We start from the raw sequence: 20,851 nt of genomic DNA on the forward strand, positions 1-20,851 counted from the left end.
TTTTTATCTGGTTGAGCTTTTATATTGTATTTTATATTATGGTTTTATACTGTTGTTTTATACTTTGAATGTTTTTAATTTTTGTGAACCGCCCAGAGAGCTCCAGCTATTGGGCGGTATAGAAATGTAATAAATAAAATAAATAAATAAGATTAACACTAGAAATTTGTCAGCTCCCACCTCACTCTCTTCAACACTTCACTCCACTTATGGTTCCATCAAATGTGGGTTTGGAGGACTGTCAATTAGTAGCCTGCTGGCTGATATATTTGGAAGGGCTAATATTCCATTGCAATACAGTTCCTCACTAGCACAAGCAACCATTTTTGCACATCACCCAATGGAGGAGTTGGTCCATAGATTTTAATCTTAATTATATTGTAAGGTATGGTTCAGCTTGGCAAGGAGGCATATTTTTTCAAATAAATCTTCAAATATAAAATTTAACAAGCTAACATAAGAGGATGGGACTTACTTTTTACAAGCGTTTAATATAATATTCACAGTTCTTGTTATGAATCCCATAACAAGATGGTAAATATTTACCCCATTCAGAAACTGGTAAACCTAAAAAATAAAAAAACCACCCCAAAACAGCAGAACCATGCACCCTAAGCTGTATGTGACTTTTCTATATGGGGTTGTTCTCTTTTACGCTTAGGCAATTGTATAAGGCAGTAATGAAGGTCTGCACACCTTGTAACTTATCAGACTGCATGCAGCCCATTAGAGGCTCTGCAAAGCTGCTTTAGCTTCCTACCCGAGTCTCCCAAAACAGGGGAGCTAAATAGGTTAAGCCAGCACTTGGTAGACCAAGATACATGACTGGTGATCTGCCTTTGGTGCGGTGGGTCAAGCCCTGCAGACTCCTAATCCCAGTTTTCACAGTGGCAGCCTAGCAACCATTAAACCCCCAGTGAGATTTCCAAATGTTATTTGCTTTTTCTGAACCCACCGCACCAAATGAATTGCAAAATAAGATGCAATGTTGAATCATCTATCAGAGTAGGAGAGGGCAAGTTTTTGAATTACACTGGACTCTTTGACATGTCTTAAGAAGCCTGTGCAACTCAAAAGCTTGCTTCTTTTCCCTTCAACAGATGGTGGCTCATTAAGGCATATCTTGATCTTAGTCCAGGCCTGTTTGATACTAAAATGAGCTCATCCGCACATTCTCTGTCTCTCATTACTTCAAACAATGAACTTATTCTGAATGGCTCTTCTTTTCCTTCCATTCAGCCCTCCCACCCAAATCTACATTTTAATACATGTGATTATGACTTTGCAATATTATTTCAAATTTTTCAGTTTGCTTTTACGCAATTGCTGAATAATCTTTCAATAAATTTCATGGAAAGAAAACCTGGCCTCTGGCTTTACTCCCAGGTTTTCTTTCCATGAAACAGCGTCTCGTCTGTTTCAAGACGAGACGCTGCCAGACAGAAATGGGTTTGCCTTCAGATTGTCATCTCCTGCCGGAGGCACCTGGCCAAGTGAACATCACTTTTTGAGACCGTAAATCTCTTTGCGTGGAGAGCGCACAAATGCCAGTCCTCAAATAACTCCAGCAGATAAGCTTGGCTAGCTTCCTTCAGGGCCAGAACCGCCGGAGTCTGGAAGCGCAAGTTCCACTCGAAGCCATGCGCCAACTTCTTGGTGAAACGCAGGAAAGGCAACTTGTCCAGCATCATCCCAGAGGCCTTCTTCTGATACCGGTGGATCAGCTGCAATGCCGACATTCTGGGATGGCCGTGGCGGAATGACGTCTCCTGTCCTGCGTCATGGCCAGGAACACGTCTACGAGTTCCTTGGGGAACCGCCTTCTTCCATGGCTTGCTTGCTCGCACCAGTTTTTGAGAAGCCTTCAACGTTCTAGCCATGGAGAGCCACCAGTGGTCTTTGATGCTGTTCTGCAATACAAGACAAGCAGAAAAGCCGATCGTCAGATTCAGGGATGGGGAACCTTGTCACAACAGTTAAAGCTGCAGGAGCTATACTAGAGTGACCAGCTTTAACTGTTGTGTTGAAGAGGGAATTTCACCAGGTGCTGTATGCATGCTAATGACACCAGCTGAAATTCCCTTTTCAATACAACTGTCCAGTCCTTCTTTCCATATGGTCACCCTAGTTTACAGTCTTAAGATGGAAAGTGGCAGGAGGCTGCAGACACTGAAATTAGACTCTACCAGGTACTGAAACGGTTTCAGGTCACAACTGGAATCCTCACAATGGTTGCTTGGAACCAACAAACAAAGTTTGATCCCCCTTTTTGAAAATACAAAATTCAGCTGTTACTAAAAAAAAGGGGGGTGAAATCTCCATCCATAGGCAAATTGGGTAGCTTTACCTAACAGTTGGAGGAGGATGTACTTTCAGAGAATAAAGTCCCAGCAGCTGCTACATAGCATTGCAAGCCTTCAGCAGGGGTGGGGAACTTGTGGACCTCCAGATGTTGAATTATAACTCCCATTGGCCCTGACTATTGGCCAGACTAGCTGGTGTTCAGAGGAGTCAGAGTTGAACAACATCTGGAGGGCTACCACCTCAATCATCACAAGGCTCCCTTCCATCTCATCACCTGTCCTGTGCATTTATTCTTTTGTGACTAGAGGTGCCATGTGTAGCTGCCTCTGCCCCAACCATCGGCCAGAGAACCAAGGGCTGCTGGAAGCCTCATCCATCCCTGCCTCACACCATAAACATCACAACAAGGGGGAAACCAACCTACTTTGAACAGAGAAGGAGCAGCTGCAGGGAGCTTGTTTTATTTATTTATTACATTTCTATAACGCCCAATAGCTGGAGCCAGAAAGCATACTTACAAGAACTTTGAAATTAAGAACTAGTGCCTGAGTTGGCGTTTTTTCCTCCTCACTCACAATGCTTTTTCCTTTTGTGTTGTGTATTCTAAGCCTGAAGGCAAAGCCTACCTTATTAATATTTGTAAGCCACTTTGGGAGCCTTTTATGGCTAAAGAGCAGGGCAAAAATAGTTTCTATAATTAAATAAATAGACCTATCTTGCGCTTTCTGCCATCTCATCATGTTCCCCCTGCATCTCTAGTGCATGCACAAGAGGGTCAAATACAGCCTGCCCTTTCAGGAATGCCTAATACTTCGAAAGTAGAGGCGCATAGCTTGCAAGCTTAGCAGGTGGAGTTTTTTTTTTTGGCATACAGCTGAATGGTGTGTGTGAGAGAAAAAACTTCAGCTGCTAAGTGCCTGTGCATAAGGCTGCTGTTTAAAGTCACAGAAAAGGCACCAAGAAAGAGCCAGCAGCGTTAAGTTTGCACGAGTCTTTTTGTTTTGTTTTATCTTTCTATTATTCCACGCAATCATCCAAAGGTGGATGGGGATATCTTTAGCAGATGTTGCCTTATAACAGATCTGACTTCTTTTGCATCTAACACAATATCATCTACTGAGGAGTGGAGTGGAAGCACCTCCCCAGGGTCTGGGGAGAGTAAGGGATTGTCTACACGCAACGCATGGGCTCTGGCACTGAGTGAGAATCCCATCCGCACAGCAGAAGCCCTTCCCAACTCTCCTTCTCCAATGCATCTAAGGAAGGCACATTGTTAAGTTCAGTCTTCAATACCTTTGGTAGTAATTTAAATCACAAGATTGGCTCAGCACCAAAATTTAATGGGTATTTAACATGTTTGTGCCTTTAGGTCAGGGATGAGGAACCCTGTGGCCTACCAGATGTTGTTTGATTCCAACTCCCATCAGGCCCAGCCAGCAGGGCTGTGGTCACAGATAATGGGTGTTGTAATCCAATCCACTGGAGAGAAGCACATGTTCTCCACCTCTGTGTTGGGTCTAGCACAAGCCACTACAAAATATGCTGCATACAATCATAAAGACTAGAACAACATTTTCTCCCAGGGCTTTGGAGGTTAATTTGCAGTCAGCCCCCGCCACCTCACCCTGTAATGAATTAATTACATACAAAACAGATACAATTTAACAACCACTCCACTCACATCCATAGACAGATTCCTACTTACAAAACAAGCAAGCCCAAGAAGTATAATAAATCCCACTGAGTTCAAACGCTCTTACTCCCTGACAAGCCATAAGCAGGATTGCAGCCAACCTTACACATCTGTGGAACAAACACAAACCCCCAAATTAGAGCAAATAAAATGTACTCACAAAATTACAGTAAACGAAAGGTGAAGTAAAACCCTCGCTGGCACAGAACAACTGCACTACTCTATTTTGTCTTTTTGAGACCCAGGCTATTAGGGCCTTGTGAGCTGCGGCTCTGAAGGGGAAATGAGCTGGGTTTATGGTCTTAAGGTCATCTTAATTTAAATACCACACAGCGAAGTTGAAGGCTATTGGCTGCAATTGATGGAGGGCAGAACGAATGCTTTCCATAATGTCTTCAGAAGAGTTTTCAGTTTTCAATCAGGTCGGACCTGGTATTCAACCTCTTTTCCTTTCCTTTCCTTTTCTTTTTCAGTGCTAAGGAGGCTAAGTAATTGTAGGCATTGTGAGACAAACAACAAGAAATACTTGAGGGAGATGACTTCGATAAATCGCGTTTACAGCTAGGATGGCCAGATCCAAAAGAGGAGAGAGATCCTGCATCTTTAATAGTTGTTTAGAACGGGGTATTTCAGAAGGTGTAGCTTGTCATGCAAACTACATCTGATGAAATTCCACCCTTCGACACAACTATTAAAGGTGCAAGAGTTCTGCTTTCTTGCATCTCGCTACCTTATTCATGTCAGAAGGTTTGTGAATGCATACTATTGCATTGTACAATAGAACGATGCATACTATTACATACTATAGTATATAGGATGCAATAGTATACTATACTAGAATACTATAGCGATGCATACTATTGCATTGTACAATAGAACTAGCCTGAATTAACTCAGGCTAGCTCTAGCAGTCTTTCCCAACCGCGCGACCTTCAGATGTATTGGATTAGTTCCCATCACCTAGCGATTTTCCGACTGTTGTGTACCTCTTCCTTGAGAGCTACCTAGGCATGGAGTGGAAAAGAAAAGTTGCCGCCTTTTTCTAGCAGGGCTCTGCTGTCTTTTTAAATAGCAGATATGCATCAATACGTCAGGGCAGGTAAAGCTCTCCAAACACAGCATTATCATCCCAGGAATAGCTACACCTGCTGATTTTCTGCCTGAACTTGATTAGGTTGTGTTTAGTGGGTCTTACTACTAGGAAAGTGTGTATAGATTGGCAGCATAAAATATAAGAAGAGAAGTAACCACGCCACCAAGAAGAAAAAGTTTCTGATTGTTTTCCTTGCCTCAGGGAAATTATCAGCCACGTGGTCGTCTGCTCTCAAAGGATAGAAGGAAGCAAAAAAGCAGACGTTCTTATATTACACCCGTGGAGGTGAGCAGCCGATCATTGTTCTTTGAAGTCTTCTGTCAGGACCGATATAAAGGGGGCGTGTGACCCGAGGTCAATTCTAGAAATGCATTTCTCATTCGCCATTTTTCAGAGTCCAATCAATATTAGTCCTTCGAATCAGAGATAGTTGACCCTTACATCCAAATAGGCAGCATACAGAAAATGATTCGCTACCTCATATATGTTATGTTGTCTTATTAGGGCGCAGGTTCTGGCTGACTAGCCGGATCGATTTCCGCCCCTTTCAGGTCATACAATTCCGTTGTCTGAAAACTCGTGACTTTTGCCTGATTTTGGGGGGTAGTGGAGTCGAGCAAGTTTTCGAGTTCACAGAATTCTTCATCAGATTGAATAATAAGCAAAACAGGGGAATGGGGAAAGAAGAAAAATCTGATTTAACGCCTAAGCCACATGTCAGCCTTTTCCTCACAGCCCTAGCTTTGCTTTCGAACTAGTCCAATGAAGTACCTCTGTGAATTCAAAAGCTTGCTTAAACTATTTTGTGAGTTTGGCTGATTCCGACCCTAATAAAGATATTGCCCTTCTATAGATTGCGTACTCTTAGAATAGTTGCATTCTGCTTCCAGATTTCCAACGACTATCACAGAATAGAATCTTTAGTTTACCCATAAACATCAGGCAAAAAAATGAAAGTGGGTAAGAGATTCTTACTGTTAGTTGTAGCTAGTGTGGGTAAAACCACCTTGGATTCTGATTGGTCTGTAAAAAACGGCCAATGAGAGGAACACAAAAATAAGTCATTGCTTACTTACATCTCAGTCCAGTCGTGAAATGAATCCATACTTTCCTACTACAGTTGTGAGGAAAAACTGCACAACCATAAGTATGGGAGAAGTAAGTCTCACTGAGTTCAATGGTGCTTACTCCCTAGTAAATGTTCAGGACTGCAACTTAAATTATGTAAATAAACCATCTACATTTATGACCAGTATAGAAATTAATAGTTATTTATTTATTTTATTACATTTATATACCGCCCCATAACATCTCTGGGCTGTTTACAGAAGTTAAAAACAATGAACATTAAAACATATACAAAAAATTTAAAGCATAAAAACAATATTTTAAAACATTTTATTACAAATGTTCAATTCGCCTTCTTGACAATTAGCAACGCTCTTCCAGAACACTTGAGAACTACAAACTCAATCACTGCTTTTAAGACTCAGCTCAAAACTTTTCTTTTCCCTATAGCCTTCAAATATTGAGTTTGTTCTGACTTTACACTGTTGGTTTTGCCCTACCCTGTGCCTGTTTACACTTCCCTGTGCCTGTTTGCATTCTCCTTCCCTCTTTATTGTTCACTACAACTTATTAGATTGTAAGCCTACGCGGCAGGGTCTTGCTATGTACTGTGTTATCTGTACAGCACCATGTACATTGATGGTGCTATATAAATAAATAATAATAATAATAATGTTCTAGGTTTCAGACACGCAAAGTACTAGGAATTCAAGGCAACTATAGAATCAGATCAGACGTATAAAGTGTTTAATTGGAAGTTAAGAACATAAGAAGGGCCATGCTGGATCAGACCATTCAGTTTGTACTGTATAACAGATCATAAGAAACACTGGGCTAGTAGTTTTCAACACCATGGGTCCATCTAGTCCAGCACTCTGTTCACAGTGGCCAACTGAGTCCCAGTATGTTCGATTGCCTTATTCTCAGGGAAGTGTATGCAGGATCGTAGTCTTAACATCTGCAATTAAAAATGTAAGCGCGGCAAAACCGAGGGATTTGGATTCAAAGAAACACATCAGCTGAACGCATTTAACTGATCTTTACAGAAAGGGGGGGGAGGCTACAATCCAACCACACTTTCCTGCGAGTTAATGGGGCTTACTTCTGAGTAGACATGTACAGGTTGCACCATAAAAGGGTTTGACTGAAAGGTGCAATATCGGATACATATTTTAGTGTCGATTAAGATTAAAAGTGAGGATCTCTTTAACGTTTTTGTTGTTTGACAACCCTCTTTCTACAGCTGCACATTATGACTGATTACATCTTCGCTTTCAACGATTCAGGAACGCCGCGTCGTACGACGAAGCCTTCCTTTGAAGCCTATAATCCAGGCGCGGGAAGAGAGAAAAGGCGGGAAAGCGAGAAGCGTTTGCTTGCTGTTCTCCACGCAGCCTCTCGAGTGTCTCAAGCCCCGCCCCCCTCAGTTGCCCCTAAAGCCTGTGTTTCTTCAGCACCAGAAATCTGCGTTTAGAAAGCATTACGAGGAATTGTCACCAAAATTGTACAGCAGATTTATAGCAGGGGCCTTAGTGATTTAATGCATGGGAAATTTCTAACCAAATGTTTTAATTGGAAATTGCACGAGCAGGAAAATCCTGCAAACTATTCCCAGTTCTCACCAGTACAGCAGACTAGGTCTAAAAAAATATATGAAAATGAATATTTGAGTTAGAAGAATAGTAAGGAAAGATCAGGAGTGGAATCAGATTAATTAAACAGAGGAGGGCAGCTGTTGTTCTTTTCTCATCCTTATAGGAATACATTTTAAATTAATTCCAAAAAACACAGAGGTATTTTTGGCCGTTTTGATAATACTCTTCTCCTACTGGTCAAAACAGGATCCTGCTTTCTATTGGTTTATCATCTTCAACCAATCAGGGCAAGAGAGGCACCACCAAGAAATGTATAAAAGAGGTGCCCGTCTAAGAGCTTTCTGCTTTCGTTCACTTCGGAAGAAATTGGAAAGTCTTTGACGATGTCTGGTCGTGGCAAGACAGGCGGGAAGGCACGAGCAAAGGCAAAGTCTCGCTCCTCCAGAGCAGGGCTGCAATTTCCTGTGGGCCGAGTTCACCGACTGCTGCGAAAGGGGAATTACGCAGAGCGGATTGGTGGTGGAGCCCCAGTATATTTGGCTGCTGTGCTCGAGTACCTCAGCGCCGAGATCTTGGAACTCGCCGGCAACGCAGCGAGAGACAATAAAAAGAGCCGAATCATCCCGCGCCACTTGCAGCTGGCGGTGCGCAACGATGAAGAGCTGAACAAGCTGTTGGGCGGAGTTACAATTGCTCAGGGTGGTGTTTTGCCCAACATCCATGCTGTCTTGCTGCCCAAGAAGACGGAAGCTCTGCATAATGCTGCTAGCAGCAAACCTACCACCAGCATGAGCAAGTCTGCCAAGGTGCCCAAAGTTGCAGTCAAGCCCATGGCTGCTCCTGTTGCTGTTCAGTGAGGAGAGAAGAGTTAACAGCCCTGCCCCGGGGGATAATACTGAGACCCAAAGGCTCTTTTAAGAGCCACCCTCAGGCGTTTTAGAAGAGCTGCTTGCGCTGACCTGACCATTCCAAAATTTAGCTTTATGAAAGGTATATGGCATGCTAGTGCATTGCAAGCTTAGCTAAGATTAACAGCACAAAAATGTTTTAAGTGGCAATCAATGTAAGCCCTTCTGGATAAAAAGGCCCACCTAATCCAGCATTATATTCATAAAGGAACCCAATCAGCTGCCTGTAGGAAACCTGCAAGCAGGATATGAGTACATCAGCACTGTCCAACCCGTGCTTGATGCAGAAAACTTATACCATGTTAATAAAAACTTTCCAGAGTACACTGAAAATCATATGAGATAAAGACTGAAAGAAAAATTATGTTAATACAGTTGTGGGTACGTGAGAATCCCCAGATAATGGACTGCAACTCTTACCAACCCTAACCAGTATAGCCAGTGGTGAGGGATGATGGTGCAGTCATATTCCCCACCATTGGGTTAATGGTTGCTTCATGTAGAAGCGAGCCTTCTGTTTGGGGGTGAAATTGAGACAAGACCATTTCTCCTTCCAGAGGGCCATTTGTTCTACACACGTGTAGCAATATTCCCCCCCCCTCGCTCTTGTGGTTGAGGGCGTAAGCAAAAGATGCAACCTTTAAGAATTATTTCAATGCTTTATTATTTTCAAGTTCAATAAATAAAAGTTAGAACACAGATTAACAAGCAGTTGTGACAAACATTTAGCTGGTAAGCAGTTTTAGTTTTAACTTTCTTCCTCCCTCCCTGCAATACAATCAGAATAATCTTTCCCTCATGTTTATTGGTAACTGATACTTACCCTGGTTAAATTCTTCTGAGCCTTTTAACAGCTGCCAATTTATCACCTTAAACATTCCTGTCACCTCCCTTACTGGTACTAGTCCCTCTAGCAAGCCACCAATCCAAAGTGGACCCCATGCTTCAAGGATGTAATTTTGCCTGGGCCCCCTCCTTCAACAGCATGAAGAATGGAAAAACACACTCTCCAGCGAAAGCAGCTGGCACAAGAGTGGCAATCAAGTCACTGGAATTGGCATCAAAAAATGCCACACGCCTTCCCCCATAGTCCACATAAACACGGATTTTTCTGGTGTCGTGCAGATGAGCACTTTCTGCTTGCAGAGCCCAGATGCCCTCAGTTGGATCAATTTTGGTCACACCCTTCCTTTTGACAGATTCCTTAGCGACACCCACAGCCCAGTTTCCCCCCTCAGCTGCTATCTCTACCTCCCAGTAATGCCTCCCCCAGGTAAACCCCCGAGAACCCAGCACAAAAGGCACAGAATCGAAGCCTCGAGAACTTGCGGCTGGATGCAAGATTAAAGGTCCCTGCTTGACACTCTTTCGATCCTCAGACAGTATTAGCTGGGCACACGCGGTAGCTGGATCCAGAGTCACGTTTGCTTGTGGAAGAACAGAGACAACCCATGTTAGAAGCAAGCACAGAGAGGCATGGGGAACTGCAGGTTAAGTAGGCAGGCTGCTGACAGTGTCTCAACAAACTGCACCAACTGAGTGGATTAGTGTGGATTCCTGAGCAACAATTCCGCTTATCCCAGCCATCCCCAACCTGGTGCCCTCCAGCTCTTTTGGACCAATTCCCATCAGCCCCAACCAGTATATCCAGAAATGCTAGGAACTGTAGCTCAAAAAATCTGGAAGGTATGGGATTAGAAAAGGCTGGGTTATCGGATTGTACTCGGTATACGTCCAGATGGGTCTCAATTTAGAGTCTGGCCCCTTGCAGAGCTAGGCACCAAAATCAAAGGATTTCAGTGCACCTAACTCACATCAGATCAGGTTGCATGGCTAATATCTGTTTAGATATAGAAACTGCCCTTAAAAATAAATACTCCAACAGCTCTTGGTGGTGCACAGTTTAAAGTATACAACGTGCATATAAAGCAATACAAAAACCCACTTGAGTTTTAAACTCATGCACACATCCAAATTGGTGTAGTCATCTAATGAAGCTGAATGGTGGGAGTTTTAGGACATGGTTAAACGGTGGAATTCCCTGCCACAAAATAGGATGATGGCCACCAACTTGGGCAGTTTAAAAGGGGGATTAGACCAATGTATGCAGGATAAAGATGCAATGTATACAGGGTAAGGCTGAAAGTAGTTTCTTTCTCCTACTCTGGAGACACTGGGAACTACATGAAGTACTGATCTATTTTTAAAAGTAGAAAAATAAATGGTTTCTACACTCTTAATCTCTCATATTTCATTCCCAGATATTTACCTCTTTCCACCTTTGGTTTCAGTGGCAGTGTCTCTAGATGGGGGGGAAAAGCGAGACAGATCATTTTCCTCTAAGTTGTGCTTTCCTACTGCTAGTACTCAAGTTAACTAAAGACAGGACCTATACTAAATATATTAACACACCTTTAACAGCTGTTCCATCTGTACAAGTAAGCGCAGAACTGTCCTAGGCTTGCAGCTCAAAGTCACAGCCCAGAGAGTTTAGTTTTGCAAGGGAATCAGAACACAAACAGCAGAAGCTCTGCACGACCTGAACCCCAGTACAGAATTTGTCCATCAAAAGAGATTTCAAACCATCATTTCAGAAACAGTGTCCATTGAAGTAAAAAAAGAGAGAGAGGCTTTCAGCTGTGCCTTGCAGAGCTCCCCTTCCTGAAATATCTGGAGGCCCAAAACAGAAGAAAAAAATACTCTCATGTGCCTGGAAAAACCTTTATTATGCCCAACGTGTTTCAGAATCATAGAATAGTCAAGCTGGAAGGGGCCTACAAGGCCATCGAGTCCAACCCCCTGCTCAATGCAGGAGTCCACCTTAAAGCATACCTGACAGATGGTTGTCCAGCTGCCTCTTGAAGGCCTCTAGTGTGGGAGACTTTCCTTCCTCAAGAGAACTTTGTCTTTCTCCAAATGTGTCACAAGGAATCTTTTTCAATGCTTCTGTCTTAAAATGCTCAAAACATTGTTGGAAAGATTCTTTGTGACACATTTGGAGAAAGGTAAATAGCCCCTGAGGAAGGAAAGTCCTTTCCAAAATGCGTTGGGCATAATAAAAAGGTGGTTTTTTTCAAGGCACTTGAGAATATTGTCCATTCTGTTTCGAGAGTCACAAACGTCTTCCCTTCTTGCTGTTTCCGAAAATGTCTGGAGGGCCACAAGTTGCTCACTCCTGCATGGTTTAGCAAAAGAAGATGGAGAAAGGGACAGAGGGCCTCCATTTTTAATGGCGCATGCACACATACTGGAGTCATGTGACCAGATGCAAAAAAGGGCAGGACTCCTGTCGAGTTCCCTACTTGCACACAGGAGAACATTTCTCCAGGTACATGCAGAAAAGCACCCCCTGCTCCTGTTCCATCTTCTACACAGCCGTTAAGGGTGCCAGGCAGTGGTGCTGTCAGTGCAAAACTCAAGGCAGACAGCCAGGTCTCCACTCCTGGGCATGTGCAGGAGGGCCCCCAAATCCAGCAAGTGTGGTGTAGTGGCTAAAGTGTTGGACTGGGAGTTGGGAGATTCAGGTTCTAGACCCCACTCGGCCATGGAAACCCACTGGGTGACTTTGGGCCAGTCACAGACTCTCAGCCCAACCTACCTCACAGGGTTATGAACACCGCCTTGGGTTCCTTGGAGGAAAGAAGGTGGGATATAAATGTAATAAATAAAAATAAATAAAAATAAAAACAGCAGCAGATAAAAATAGGTAGTATCATTAAGTGATAGCAGTATCCTATCTAATCAATTAGATCTAAAACACTTTTAAATGCCATGTCTTCAACCAAGAAAGCTCTGAGTCCTAGCTTTGCAAAGGCATTGATAATTCTGTTTGAGAACTACAGGCCCTAGATGTGATCACAGGGCAATAAAACATCAAATAAAATATAATACACGAGCAACCCTAAAACTACAAATATATAAAAAGGGCACCAGTAATCCCAGAAGGGTAAAAATAGAGTAATCAACACTGCAGGAGACTAAATTATAATATCAGCTTTAAAACAAAATGGAGATACAGAGCATTGAAACATTAGAAGATGTTAAAAGGCCAGAGTAAACCAAACAGTCTTTGCCTGGCACTGAAAAGATGCACCAAGCAAGCCTCTTTAGGGAGAGTGTTCCTGAGCTGAAAAGCCCCCCCCCTTCTCATTGCCCCCCCCCAATACTTCAGAGAGATGGGGCACACCCATCATAAGCTTTTGTGGGCTAGGTTTAAGAGGGCTGCATCATATTATGTCATAATAAATATTAGTTTTTTCAGGGTGACTCACAGGTCTCTCCTTAGTATTATTCATTGGAGAGGTTTTACCTGTGCATTTTCTCAAGGTATCTTGTACGAAAAGGCTCCTTACGGAAAGATCCCACAGCTTCTCTTTCAGCTTAGGCGAAACACGCTCTGGAGCTTGAAATGTCTCTGCCTGACATCTAGAGACAACAAACAAGCAAGTTACCTGCCAGCAAAAGACAAGGGAAGGAAACAGCTGGGGAGAGATATTGGTGGGTGGGGGAGGGCGTACTTTGATCATCAGTAACTCTCTCAAGTAAGTATATCTTACTTGAGAGAGTAGCTTCAAGCATTTTCCCATAAAAGTGCATTCTGCTGGGAGCTGTAAATTTTGTAAATCACACGTTTTAATTTGTGTTTTGTAGTCTCTTTCTCAGTACTGATCCTGCACTGAGCAGAAGGGCATGTGACCTCCAAAGTCTGTTACGTGATTCCACAAGATTACCATTTTTAATAAAGTGGTTAAAAGCACAGGAATGTGTATCTTCTTCCACCCAGTCAGACCATTCGTTCCTATAGCTCAGTACTCAGTCATTATCTATGATATGAAGATAACAATAAAACCTTCCTTGTAGGGCTGTTGTTAAGGATTGGCATATGCAAGTATTCAAAGGACTTCACATACTTAAGAAGCATGGCTTAAATTTTGCAGTCTTCACTTCTGCATCAGGTCCCAATTAACAGGGCTGAGTAGACACCAAAAAACCCAGCAAGGCTTTGTGATCAACTCCAATTGTGCAGCCGGTGTCTTTTTTCAGAGGGGAGGGGAGGAAAAGACTCATTATTTTCTTATTGGGATTTCATCTTATTGTATGCAATGACATACTTTGATATGGGGGGAGCGGAGGTGGAGAGCAAGAAAGAGAAAAATTACATACTTGCGCATGGTCTGTTTGATGTCCTGGAAAGAGAAACAGAATGGAATGACGTTAGTCTCAGGAGAGATTTAATTCGATGGGAGGAGAGTTCTGTGAACACCCTATCTTTGTGCACAAATGGCAGGTTATTGAATCTGCAGGTAGTTCTGTTGCAAATGACAACTGCTCCATTTTATGTCAAGAAATTCAATTTACGTTTTAAATAATCCACTCCATCTGTGTGGGTGGTGGGCTGGAGAACAAGCAAGAAGGAAAAGGAAGGCAATCAACATCAAGGGAAAGCAAGCAACCCTTTTGCAGTAGGTCGTCTCAGTTTTCCTGCTGTAATTGAACAGTTGTTCTGGGAGACTCACACAGTTGAGACCTCTTCAAATTATAATTTCTATTAAAAGTGAAACATTTATGAAAAGTTTTGTTTAATTATTAAATCACACCAGATGGCATTCAATAAGCCAATAGCAACTTGAAAAAAAAATTCAACGTTTTGAATTTTTCAACCCATAAAAGCCTTACTATACCTGGGACAGGCCAATATAGGGGTCAAGCAACAGCTGATTCTAAAATCTCAGGGGCTACTAAGGAAGGACGTGCACCTACTTTTATCCAACTTCACCTCCAGAATCAGAAGGACAACCAAGCAGATCTTATGTCTTAATCGTGGAGGGAAAGGGGTCAAATGGGGGGGGGGGGGAATTGTATACACATAAACCACCCTGCAGAAAATCTTGACCAAAATGTGAAATGGAGTTGGATTCAATCCGTGGCACATCCTTTCTTGCACAATTGATAAGGAGAATTAACTTCAGGCACAGGAAAAAAACATGTAACTGTGAGTAACATTTTCAGAACACAGCCCAGGCTCCATTGCCTGCCCTGCTCTTCCCCATCTATGGAAAAAAGCAAGATGCTTTGGAAACACACACAAGACCTAGCCCTGCAGGGCACTTATTGATTGATTGATTGATTGATTGCTCTCTGGGCGGTTTACAACATTTAAAACCATAAAAACCACAGTATAAAAGCATAACATATAATACAATATAATGACACAACCAGGATAAAATCAAGCGGCAATGCAGAAATTAATACAGATTTAAAACAGCAAACTTAAAATTAAATTGTTTAACTGTTAAAATGCTGAGAAAATAAAAATGTCTTCACCTAGCTCTCTCACCTGTATAAACTCACAAGCTGGCAGTTTACACACCCTCTGTATCTCGTCAATTTGCTTTAGGATATAGGAGCTTCTCTTACAGAGCTCAATCATTTCGTCATCAAAGTCTGTCTCCATCAATGCAGCAAGTGCTTTCACATCTGCTTGCAGCTCCTTCATCTGTTGACCAAGCTGCTTGTACTCTACTGCCATCTTCTGGGCTCCATCTTCCATAAGTTTCTGAGAAAGAGAAAAAGACCCAACCCAGAAAAGAGAACAGAAGTTATATGTACCTCTCTTTTCAACACATAATACTCAAAGTGGTTAATAAACTGCATGTAACAAAGTCTAAAATATGAAACCCATTAAACCCTCTGGATCGAGGCGGGGTACAACACAAATGCAAACACCAAAAAATACATATAACTTATTAAAACATTTAAAACTAATACATTATTAGAAGCAGCACATTATTAAAAAGGCATCTTAAAATTCAACTGGGTAGGCCTGCCAGAAGAGATCAGTCTTTATGGCTTTCTTAAATTCCGGAAGACTGTTAAGTTGATGAATCTCTCCGAGCAAGCCATTCCACAAACTGGGAGCGGCAGAAGAAAAGGTCCTCTGGGTAATACCTGTCAGCCTAATTTTGGCTGGCTGAAGGAAATTCTTCCCAGAGGACCTGAGTGTGTGGGGCGGATTGTACGGGAGAAGGAGATCCCGCAGGTAGCCTGGACCCAAATCATGTAGGGCTTTAAAGGTGATAACCAACACTTTATACTTTGCCCAGAAACTAATTGGCAGCCAGTGAAGAGATTTTAAAACTGGAGTAATGTGGTCACCCCTAGGTATACCGGTGACCAGCCTGGCTGCCATATTTTGAACTAGCTGAAGTTTCCGGACTATATAGTAAACAGAAACATTATGAATTCAGTAACAGGAGTTCAAAATTGTTAGCACTTTGGGTTCTTAAGAACCCCCCTAGATAGATATTAAAACAGGGTGATTTGGAAGAAGAGCAACAGAGGCACAGCCATGACACACTTGTATGGTACGTGATGACCTCACAAGCACCCTAGGCTGCGTTCCACTGACATGCATCCTAAGTTAAGTTAAGGTCACAAAACCTTGGGCCTAAACAGGAGAAATGGGGCCTGTTCAAACAACAACATGTTATTAAGTCATGGTTGAGCTGCCAACCCTTTTGCATCACATGGTATGTGAGTGTGTTTAAACCGTAGTTATGTAGCCACCATGGTTAGGAATGGTTCAACAACATGCTAAACCATCATGTTTAGCTCAAAGCGCTTAACCATCATGGTTTAGCATGTTGCCTGAACCGGGCCGTTGATGCTATCTATGATGCAACAATGAGTGTGCTGGATCTGAACAAGGGAGGTTAGCTGCTGTTCTTATACACTGATTTATAGATGGGTATGTAATGTTTGCAACACTGGACCTATTTGATGGAAAGGCAGGACATAAATAATGTAGTAAAAATAAAAACCCAGGTTCAACATGTATAGTTCTGCTATGGAGGTTCCTGGGTAGGCCATACCAAGTCGCCATACTTTGTGGGAGAGAGGGGGTGGGTCAGAAGAGCAAGAGGGAAAGAAACAGAAGAAAGGCAGCTGCGAAAACCAATTGATGACCAAGCGCTTCTCTTTTCCTACTTCAGCGGTCGAGCAGCATTGTCAGGAGCAGACACAAGATAACTGCCCTTATACAAATCTATGGTGTGACCACACTTGGAGTACTGTGTACAGTTCTGGTCACAATACCTAAAAAAGGATATTAGAGCTGTAAAAAGTGCAGAAAAGAGCAACTAAAATGATTAAGGGGCTGGAGCATCTCCCCTATGAGGGAAGGTTACATCAACCGAGATTGTTTACCTTGGGAAAGAGAAGGCTAAGGGAAGACATGATAGAGGTGCACAAAATAATGCACAGTATGGATTGGAGAATGTGGCTAGGGAGATATTTTTCTCCTTCTCCCATAATACTAGAACCTGGGGTCATCCCATGAAGCTGATTGGTGGGAGATGCAGGACCAATAAAAGGAAGTACTTCGTCACACAGCGCAGAGTTAAATTATGGAACTCACTTCCACAAGATGTAGTGATGGCCACCACTTTGGATGGCTTTAAAAGGGGGTTGGATAAATTCCCGGAGGAAAAGGTTATCAATGGCTACCAGCCCGAATGGTTGTGTGCTATCTCCAGTAATCGAGGCAATAAGCCTGTGTGCACCAGTTGCTGGGGAACATGGGCGGGAGGGTGCTGTTGCACCATGTCCTGCTTGTTCATTCCTGGCCGATGGCTGGTTGGCCACTGTGCGAACAGAGTGCTGGACTAGATGGACCCTCGGTCTGATCCAGCAGGGCTCTTCTTATGTTAACTGATCCCTATTCATATTAAGATTGCATTAACAATTAAGAAATACTTGGGGTAGAAACATTGCTCCTGCGATGGAAGAAGTGTGTTTATAGTATTCCCATACAAACTCCCTGGCAACTTTGAAATGCAGTCCCTCACACACACACACACACACACACACACACACACACACACACACACACACACACACACACACACAGAGAAATATTTAAAAGGGCCTACCTACCACTAGGCTGTGCCTTTGTTCCTTCACAGCAGAGAAACACTTCAAAACCGCTTCATACTGCTGCTGCTTAACTTCCAGCAGCGTGTGGATTTCATCCTGAAATAAGAGATACTGAGATTCAGTTCAGCTTTTCCAAAGAAGGGATGTGGGTGGTGGGAATCCAGAACCATCTCTGTGTTACATGTTAGCTGTGCCTGCATTGAGGAAGCCGCTGCTGTTGCAAGGAGGAGTCCGCCTGTAGGGTTGCCAACAGCTCTAACCTGTCCAGCTCTTGCGCTTTTACCAGGGGTTTGATGTGCAGAAATAAGCAGATGAAGTATCATCACCTATTAATTCCTGCCCAGACTGCCGCTAAAGGCACAGGAACAGAGGCCAACTGAGATATTGGCAACCTTTTAAAAAAAAAACTAGCCCAGGGGACAAATCACAGGACAGTGATCTTAATTTGAATCCCCATTCTGGCCTCTGAAGCCTAAACTACACTGATAAGGATTTGCTGTGACTGAGTCTCCTGACATGTTTTGAGTTTGATTTTTGAAACTGCTGCAGGGGGTGCTCCGCTTTAGGGAAGGGACCATAGTCCAGACACATATTTCGCACTTGTTCAGCCCCTGGCATCTCCCATTAAAACAGGGGTGAGGAACCTCTTTCATCCCACAGGCTTTAGGGGGCCGCATTCCAGTGTTGGGTGGAGCTGAAGGCAAAGGGGCAGAGACAAAAGTAGTACCAATGGGGCCAAAATACAAATAATAATAAAAATAAAAATAAATAAATACTAGCCTATTGCCAGTAACTAAGCTTTAGGAGACACAATTCTCAACCTTTTAGAATGGGAGAAAAAACTGCACCAAATCTGGGAATACATCAAATGATTGGTGAGTGTTGAAAAGGAGGTGGAGCCAGGGGAAAGGGGCGTGGCCAGATTTGCCCTACAAAGCCCGAGGTTCCCCAACCTTGCATTAAAAGGACCATGCAGGGCAGGCGAGGCTAAAGGCCTCTGCCTCAGAGATCCTGAAGAGCTGTTGCCAGTCAGTGTGGACAACACAGGACTCCCTGCTCCTGCTCTTAACTCCACCTCCCAAAAAGAACATCGCATGCCTCCATTCAGGCTGGAGCATCAAGGATACATCTGCAGATATACACTTTTGCTGCATTGTTACATTCAAGCAAATGAAAAAGCAACACACAATATAGAAATGATCCCTCAGCCAGGATCTCTGAGAGCAGTTTCCTCCACCTGGTACCCTCCAGATGTGTTGGGCGACTTCCCATCATCCATGAGATCTGAGGATGATGGAAGTGATAGTCCATCGCAACCAGAGAACACCAGGTTGGGGGTAGGCTTATACCAGAGATCCCCATCATACCTTGGAGTCCTGGGCAGCATCTTCTATAGGAGCAACAGGGTGACCTATGTGAGCATTGGACTGGACACACACCAAGCAGAGCAAAGCTTGGTCCTTTGTGCAAAAGAGCCTCACCGGCTTCTGGTGCAACTTGCACAGGCTAGTCGTCGTCTTCACCATCTCCACATCCTTTAACCGGAACTGTTTGATGAGTCCCAAGATGTTCCTCAACTGCCTGTTTGGTCTGATTTTGGCATTGGCAAAACTCTGCCTGCATTCAGGGCAGCATACGTTGCTTTTGGTGCCTTGCCAACACTGGGTGATACAGGCATTACAGAAGTTATGGCCACAGTCTAAAATCATCGGCTCCTTAAACAACTCCAAGCAGATGGAGCACGTGGCTTCGTCCCGAATGCATTCCACTGCCTTCTCCGCATCCATCGCACCTGCATGAGATGAGCAGGTTTCCAAGCTGCAGTCTTTATAGGCATCCCCCATGGCTCAACGAAGACAATTGCTCCTCTCAGCCAATGAGCGCTAAGCAATTTCTTGCAAGAGCCTCCTTCCATTTCTGATTGACTCACTGAAGGAAGAAGCCTCATTGAGTCACTCCCACTCCTCCTCCCTCTGGTTTAATTTTCAGCAGCATCTTTCTTGCAATTTGGGCCTGCAGATTTATATTGGGTGGTGGGAAAGATCTCAGGGATATGAGTTTATTTGCCCTTGCTATTTGCTGGTCATCAGCCCTAAGTAGAGACATGGATAGTAGTGCAAGAATCTTAATTGCAATGTATGTGGGAATCAGTGTAGCCAGGCAAGTACTCCACAGAATGAGGCCCTAGACCAGTGGGTGCACTGCTGTGCTTAATCATCACTAATTTTTGCCTTGGTCTCTTTTTTGGCTCATCATTTGCAAAGTTGTTATAGTGGTTTTAAATGTTTCATGTTTTTGTAGTTTTTAATTTTTTGTATATTGTTTTTATCTTATGTGAACTGCCCAGAGACCTTTGGCTATGGGGCGGTATACAGATGCAATAAAATAAATAAATAAATTTTCCATTATGACATTTCTGTGTATGTTGCCTCCTGTGCTTGGGTTCCTTGCAAATCAGTTCCTTGCCTTCTTTTTAATTGGCCCTGCTCTTGTGCCCCTAACAGTAGAAATGGAGCAGACAATGCTTCATGGAAAATGCTTTACCAGCAACATTTTGGTGTTCCGGGACCATGGCCAGTAAGAAGTGGCAATCTTAAATACACAACATTGGTCAATCCAGCGGCAGGGAACCTCTGGCCCTCCAGATGTTGTCCAACTCCCATCAGTCCCAACCAACGTGACCAATGAACAGAGATGATGGGAGTTGTACTCCAACACATATTCTGCATGTGTGAGGAGAGGGAGTGCATATCTATGCCAGTAACCACTGTTGTGCCTGGATCTTTGCACACACACCCTTCTTGAAGGGAATGTCCTACCATGACCTTTGAGAGAGCCACTGGGACTACTGTGGGTACCATAAGAACACAAGAAGATTCCTGCTGGATTGGACCAAGAGATCCATTTTGTCCAACTACCTGTTTCCCACTGAGGTCAACTGGATGCTCTGAGGAAGCCAACAAACAAGGCATGAAGGCAGTAGCTCCTTATCAAGTGGTATCCAAATGGCATAAATATGGACTTTCTGCATAGCCTTTTATCTAAAGGCCACTTGCTACAGCTTTGTACTATCCTCATGCGTTCATAGGAATCGGCCACATTTGGAATACTGTGTACAGTTCTGGTCATCACACTTCTAAAACAATATTATAGAGCTGGAAAAATGCAGAAAAAAGCAACCAAAATGATCAGGGAGGGGTAAGGTCTGAGCATCTCCCCTTACGAGGAAAGGGTACAACACTTGGGGTTATTTCAT

The 20,851-nt window shown here is 43.3% G+C and overlaps 3 protein-coding genes across 3 annotated transcripts; 1 reads left to right on the forward strand and 2 right to left on the reverse strand.

Moving 5' to 3' along the window:
- Positions 1-471: 471 nt before the first annotated feature.
- On the reverse strand, positions 472-4,262 carry LOC134395903 (uncharacterized). Its single transcript, XM_063122135.1, has 2 exons — positions 4,158-4,262; positions 472-1,910 (listed from the first exon to the last, which is right to left on the reverse strand). The coding sequence occupies exon 2, from the start codon at positions 1,878-1,880 to the stop codon at positions 1,458-1,460; it is 423 nt and encodes a 140-aa protein (XP_062978205.1). The 5' UTR covers positions 1,881-1,910; positions 4,158-4,262; the 3' UTR covers positions 472-1,457.
- A 3,874-nt stretch (positions 4,263-8,136) lies between these two features.
- Positions 8,137-8,610, forward strand: LOC134395904 (histone H2A-like). The gene has a single exon (XM_063122136.1). The coding sequence runs from the start codon at positions 8,137-8,139 to the stop codon at positions 8,608-8,610; it is 474 nt and encodes a 157-aa protein (XP_062978206.1).
- Positions 8,611-9,606: 996 nt separating this feature from the next.
- On the reverse strand, positions 9,607-19,439 carry LOC134395497 (E3 ubiquitin-protein ligase TRIM7-like). Its single transcript, XM_063121661.1, has 7 exons — positions 18,963-19,439; positions 17,596-17,691; positions 14,999-15,217; positions 13,825-13,847; positions 12,971-13,086; positions 10,931-10,963; positions 9,607-10,088 (listed from the first exon to the last, which is right to left on the reverse strand). The coding sequence occupies exons 1-7, from the start codon at positions 19,437-19,439 to the stop codon at positions 9,607-9,609; spliced, it is 1,446 nt and encodes a 481-aa protein (XP_062977731.1).
- Positions 19,440-20,851: the final 1,412 nt, after the last annotated feature.

Source organism: Elgaria multicarinata, chromosome 3, assembly GCF_023053635.1.
Source record: "Elgaria multicarinata webbii isolate HBS135686 ecotype San Diego chromosome 3, rElgMul1.1.pri, whole genome shotgun sequence".
NCBI classification, from domain to species: domain Eukaryota; kingdom Metazoa; phylum Chordata; class Lepidosauria; order Squamata; family Anguidae; genus Elgaria; species Elgaria multicarinata.